The sequence below is a fragment of the Myodes glareolus genome, chromosome X, assembly GCF_982192425.1.
Source record: "Myodes glareolus chromosome X, mMyoGla1.1, whole genome shotgun sequence".
NCBI lineage: Eukaryota > Metazoa > Chordata > Mammalia > Rodentia > Cricetidae > Myodes > Myodes glareolus.
This window is the reverse complement of record NC_142053.1, coordinates 54,504,366-54,510,572: the sequence shown is the minus strand read 5'-3', so window position 1 is coordinate 54,510,572 and position 6,207 is coordinate 54,504,366. Positions and strand designations below refer to the sequence as shown.

Sequence of the window (6,207 nt, the reverse complement as noted above, 5' to 3'; positions counted from 1 at the left end):
CCCCTGCCTTTCTTCACACCACTTCTCCCTTCCAGGCCACTCTTCCATTCTGTCCTTCAGGCTCAGTTTAAGTGCATCCTTCAGTGAAGTTCTGCTTCATCCTCCCAGATAGCAAGTATCTGACACTGAGCAAATGCCCACGTACTATTAGCAGTCCATCTGTATTCATGTCCCTTACCTCTGCAGCTAGACTTTTAATTCAAGCATGAGAACAATTTCTTCTGATTTGCAACACACAACTTTATTGATGATACACATATGAAGTCTTTGGTGACAAAATTCAAGTCAAAACAAGTAAGGGCAGAGTAGGCCATTCATGGACAGGTTCATTATCAACTCACATAGAGGACTCAGGAAAAATATTCTACTCAAGCAGCACAATTCAAATCACAAATGTGTCTTCAGTACTATAGGACTACAGGACTATTTGGTATTCAGAAAATGGTTCAGCTTAAAGCTGGTGACTGTCACAAACAACAACATCACTCTGAATGACACATTATTCTAAACTGGCAGCTGAAAGAACTCCTTTACTATACACACAAGGAGAAAAGCAATAACATCTCATTTTTTTAATGCTTCCAGACTGGAAAACTGAGACATCACAGATCTTGAGGACACAAATCAGAATTTGTTTACCAGTTTGATAACTTTCACTTTCACCAAGAGATCGTGGTGATTTGCCAAGGCTCGGATTTTCTTAACACACACCCCAGATGTAGTACACAAATAAAACAGGGAACCCTTGTTGAATTCTCTGTAGTTGAACACTTCCGCTCTGAGGTTGTCAAAGATAATCTCAAACAGAGTAAGAGCATTAATAAGAATTTCCGACTCCACGTAAGAATTATAAAGGGAACTAAAGGATGACGGCACCTGGGTACCGAGAAGTTTTTTGAGCATATCTGGATTTTCAGCAAAATTTGAAAGTATTTTCAAAATTTCGACCTTGATTTTTCCACCCCCCTGGGATAACAGGCGGAAAAAGTTTGCAATGGAATTGACAAGCAGGTGCTGGTAATCATTAGTAATAGTCATGTTTGTTAAAAATTTTAGCCCAACGACCTGTACTGCCGAGTTCAGGTTAGAGGCCATGATGTCATCCATCACTTTGTTCATGTACACCTGCAGTCGGCCCTGGTTTTCGTAATTTTCACTCAGGTTATTCATGGCCATTAAGGCTTTTTCCTTAATGTGGGGGTCAGTTTTGTTGATCATGTTTGCAATAATCGGGAGGCCTCCCAACTTTCGAATTGTTTCTTGATTACATGAATAATTGGCATTGTTGCTCAGGGTGAGCAGGGCTACTTGCTGGATGAAAGGATCATCTGATTTCTGAAGCAAGGCTAGGACTTTCCTGAGATCTCGGACACCCAGAATCTCATCAATTTCATATGGAAAGGGGCGCTTATGCATGGGAATGGTTCTCTTCCCCTTCCCTCTTTGCTGAACCTCAGGTTCAGAGTCAGAATCTGACTCTGTATCAGTCCACCCAGACTCCCCTTCCTCAGATTCAGGAATCTCTGCTAGAAAAGCCTGTCCGCCATTAGCAGAAGCTGCAGCAGCTGCCGCAGCCCCATCACCAGGGCGGAAGCCCATCCCCAATTCATCCACTTCAACCTTGTTTTTTCTATTTTTGCCCTTGCCTCCATTCCGGTTCCTGTTTCCACCTTTGCCTCCACCTTTGGGTACAGCACCAGCGGCTGACCCAGACTTAGGTATAGCCCCAGTGTGAGCTCCAGCTTTCTTGCCAGTGGCTGCTGTCTTAGAGGACCCTGAATTCCCAGGAGTCTCGGCAGCCCCAGAAAGCATTGGCAGAGACGCCCCAGCCACCATGGCAGGTGTTGCCATTCTAGGAGCCCCTGTGGCTTCAGTAGGTGCTGCCACCCTAGCGACCTGCGTGACGTCTGTGGTTGCTGCCCTCTGGGTAGATGTTGGTGCCCTAGCAAATGCTGCCGCCGCCTTTGGAGTTGCTGGCCCCATGGGAGACACTGCTGTCCCAGAAGGGACTCCTGTCATGGCAGGCACTGCTGCCCCAGTATACTGGACTGCCCTGGGAGGCACTACTACCCCAGGAGACTGGGCTATCCCAGGATGCACTGTTGTCCCAGGAGACTGGACTGCTCTGGGAGGCACTGTTGCCACAGGAGACTGGACCGCCCTGGAAAGCATTGCTGCCCCAAGAGACGGGGGTGGAAGGGGAGGCACCACTGTCCCAGGAGACTGGGTTACCCTGGCAGGTGCTGGCCCAGTAAAGTGGGCTGCCACGGGAATGTAGACTGCCCCAGGGGGAGCTACGACTGCCCAGGAAGGTGCTGCTTGCACAAGAGATTGGACTGCCATGGTTGGTGGTGCTGGTCCAGGAGCCTGGGCTACCCCAGGAGGTGCTACAGCCCAGGGAAGTGCTGTTGGCACAGAAGGTGCTATTGATGGGGAAGGTACTACTGGCCCAGGAGCCTGGGCTACCCCAGCAAGTACTGTTGGCCCAGGGAGTGCTGCTACCCCAGTAGCCTCCATGGTACCGGGAGCTTCTGCCACTTTGGGAGTCACTACTATTTGTGGGGCCTCCGCAGCTGTGGGAACCTCCGCCACCTTGGGTGGGGGTGTAACTGCACTGGCAGCTGAAGTCACAACTACTGCTTTGGTAGTAGGCTCAGTCCCAGCCCCATTGGCCTCCTGGGCCTTACTTTCTGCCCCATTCTGAACCTTAGGGCTGGGTGCAGCTGGCACCATTTTTTCAGCTGCAGTTGTGGCAAGAGTAGATGTTTTCTCTTGGGCCTTATTCATTGTCTCAACACTGACAGAGGCTGGGGGATTGAATCCTGGCCCAAGGTCAATTGTGAATCCTGCTTTTAGTCCACCTTTAGCCCTGGCTCCAGTACCCACCGAAGCCCGGTTCTTGGATTTGGCTGGTCTCTTCTTCTTCTGGTCTTTCCCTCTAGTATATTTGTAGACACAGTACCAGGCGCTAGCCCCGATCACTATTCCAGCAGCTACGCAGCCAGCATCCCGAGTACGGCTCATGATACACCTGCAACAATTCTCTGATCCAGGTTGCTTAAGTGGAACGAACGTATGCACCAGTCAAAGCGAGGTTCTCAAACTCGGGTTTGAAAGGTCTTCTGAGGCTGCAAACTGAGCCGGACCTAGTAGGGGTAAATGTTAGAAGTGAGAGGCACAGGGTTTGGGCTCACTTTGTGTCTAACCTTAGGGGAGCGCTTGGGGACAAGGTGTGGAAGCCCGCACTTGTTGATGTGGAGATCAGCTTGAGTCTTATCTTACCTCTAGTTCACCTTCCAGTGCCAGCATCTATCATTTAGTTGTCCCTAAGCGGGGAGGGCATGGAATTCTGGCAGAGTGTGAAATCCGAGATTCTCCTGCGATACCTCCACCCCCATTCAAATGCCCTCAGATAGTGCACATATACATACCAAGTTCCTGGGATCAGGAGCAATTCCCACCGTGCTGGCAGCTGCAGAGCCTAAAGGTAGAGGTATCTGTGGGTAAACAACAGGTGGCTTTGAGCCTTTGGCAGAGAGACAGATATTTCTCCCCTGATTTGCCTTCTGATGGGCCAAAAAAAATCTCTCAGGACTCCTCTTTTTCTCCCCCAACGATTAATTTAAATTAGAGATCCCATATGCCCCTTTCCCTGCAACCAAAAAGGACAGGCCAGAACAAAGGTGTCTTAAAGAAAGGAAACATGCAGGGGGAGGTGTGTTGGCTTTATGTTCTGGCCTCTGCCAAAGGGGACGCTCACCCCAAACACTGACCTGCAAGAATTCTGAGGTCGTTCTCCTTCCTTTAGTTCAGCCTGAGCTTCATGCTGAGGGCAGGCTGATGGGCAGAAAGAGACTGCAGGCGCAGACTAAGAACCTGATGGACATATCAGCATCCAGAACAAGAGCCCTAGTGTTAGCCTTTTCCCATCTGCACACCACGATGACGAAGAACTCCACCTTTCAATTCCTTTAAATTCTCCTTGCCTCTCACACCATCGCCCCCCCGACCTCCGGTTCCCCCCCATCCCCACCCCCCCCCCCCCGTTTGCGCAGGCTCCCCAGGCACTCAACAGTCCCTTCTATCTCGCCCCACCCCCCCCCCCAGCCGCCATTTTTCTGAGACACAGCGCCACACCCCTTCTGCTGCATCGAAGCGGAGGGGGCGAGGCGAGAGTGCTGGCTAAGATGCAGTATGGGGGATTCCTGCCAGATATTCTAGTGTTCCTCGCCTATGCTCAGCCGTTCTTCAGCCCCCATCTTCCTGGCCTAGCCCTAGCCTGCAGAACAAGGGCCGCTAGGCCCATCTCCTCAGTTTTAGGGTCCTGATTTTCCGTGGTTTCTCTGCTCTGGGCCCCGTTTCCCTCCCCCACCCCAAATCCCCAGATAACCGCCATTAATATAGCTTGCATACCCGAATTCCCCTTTTTCAGGGCTGAAAAGACCAGGATGAAGGACTCCGTGGGCCGCAGGTGTCTGGAAAGCAGCCTGGCAGTTAGCATGACGATTTAATACCAGATCGCTCACGGTCCCCCAGCCTGTGAAGCCCGTACAACGCCAAATCCGCCATCTCTCCTACAGAAGCTGGCACACCCATTTCCTAGCACCCTAGAAGGATAGGGGAGGGGATGGGAGAGGAGGGGAGGGGAGGGGAGGGGAGGGGGCAGGGTTGTGGCAGCAAGGTAGTCTGAAAAGGGAGGATGGGAATGAAAAATACCGATTGCTTCCAAATTTCAAGCCCATCTGGCCACCCGATCCCCACCTCCTTGCTGGGTTTGAACGAGCTGCCACGTTTATTTTCCTTGCCTGCCCTTCTCAAAACAGCACCGTAAGTAGGGAACCGAGCCTGAACGTCAAAAACAAAACCGCAAAACAGCTGGGAGAGAAGTAAGCGTTTTTTTTTCCCCCAAACAACGGATAGTCCTTTCATTCCCCTCCTCCCCTCTCGTCCGGAGATCCTAGGGTCTGGAAAGCTGCGGCCCCGCGAGGATGCAGAAACACCGGAGGCCTTGACCTTCAGTAACCCTAGGCTATTTGCAACTCCCGGGTCCCGAGAATGTTCATTCTCACACCCACCTGTCCAGTTCTGAGGGAATTTCCTTCTCGCCTGGCAGTGTGTAGCGTTATGGCGTTGGTACCCGGAGGAAGATGGCAGGGATGGCCGTCAAGGCTTTAAGTATCTTTGCCCACGTCAGCTCTTGGTCACGTGAGGGACTCTTTGCCAGTAAGCTTGGGTCCCGGAATTCCACTCCCACCAAGAGCAGGAGCTCCCTCCTTTATCCCCACTCCTGCCTTATCTCACCACATCAGGTCCTGTCAATCATTCATTGCCTTTGTAGCATCAGGCTAAAAGCAGCCCCTTCTCCCTATTATGAATTTGCTTTCTCTAGTTACTGGGGAGGAGCTGCAGCTTCTGGGAGAATGGTTGATATTTTTCACTCCCCCCTCCCATTACTCTAAGCTTTCCTCTCCCTTCCCCATCCTCCAGTCCCTGCCCAGTTCCCACCATTTCCCTTGTGGTTGAGTTTCTGCTCCTGTTTAGATAAGGGATGAGTTATCAGAGAGGAGACAAGGATTGTAGGTGAGATCTGTACTTCTGGAAGACTCCTTTGTTTTAAAAAACCCTGACTACAGCTTTATTCCTACAGGAAGAAGATACAATAAAACAAGAACTAAGTGTCAGAAATAGTATCAAAAACTGGCAGAAACGTTTTATTTAAAACCAGAATTTCTCTCACGTTAATTTTGGCTAATTTTTATCACACAGAAAATGAATTCTATTGGCCAAGTGGGAAATAGGTTTTGAAGCATGCTAGGCATCTGAGCATCTAAAATGTATTTTTCTTGATGATATCAACATATTTCCACATGATCTGTAAATTGATCTGTGAAGATGCATTCAGTTGCCCTGTCTTATCTATTTTTGATAAATAATATCCTACTTTTCTTCTGGTATAGCCTTTAAGCTGAGTAAATAAATGATCTCCTCTTGTCCTGTTAGAGAAATACATTTATTTAACATTATCATGCTGTTGCTTTCTGCTGTATAACTCTCCTGTAATTTCATGGCTGTAACCATGACAATTCTGAACACCTGTCCCTGGGTTAGGTTCCAGCTCAGTGATTCATCTTTAGATGGAAAGAAGAGTTTCAGGGCAAAGAAAAGTAATCGTGTGAGGGATGCAGGATTGTAAACTCCTTCTTGCCC

The 6,207-nt window shown here is 49.6% G+C and overlaps 1 protein-coding gene across 2 annotated transcripts; it reads right to left on the bottom strand.

Moving 5' to 3' along the window:
* Positions 1–215: 215 nt before the first annotated feature.
* Positions 216–5,217, bottom strand: Armcx2 (armadillo repeat containing X-linked 2). 2 transcript variants are annotated; one of them, XM_048417866.3, is made up of 5 exons: positions 5,076–5,217; positions 4,414–4,686; positions 3,774–3,876; positions 3,432–3,497; positions 216–3,146 (listed from the first exon to the last, which is right to left on the bottom strand). In XM_048417866.3, the coding sequence occupies exon 5, from the start codon at positions 3,022–3,024 to the stop codon at positions 625–627; it is 2,400 nt and encodes a 799-aa protein (XP_048273823.2). In that variant the 5' UTR covers positions 3,025–3,146; positions 3,432–3,497; positions 3,774–3,876; positions 4,414–4,686; positions 5,076–5,217; the 3' UTR covers positions 216–624. The 2 variants fall into 2 exon arrangements, with proteins under 2 accessions (XP_048273823.2, XP_048273827.2); XM_048417870.3 differs by having other exon boundaries at positions 3,432–3,481.
* Positions 5,218–6,207: the final 990 nt, after the last annotated feature.

Coding starts and splice junctions, on each gene's coding strand:
- Armcx2 (XM_048417866.3), bottom strand. CDS start 3,024: ATGAGCCGTACTCGGGATGCTGGCTGCGTAGCTGCTGGAATAGTGATC.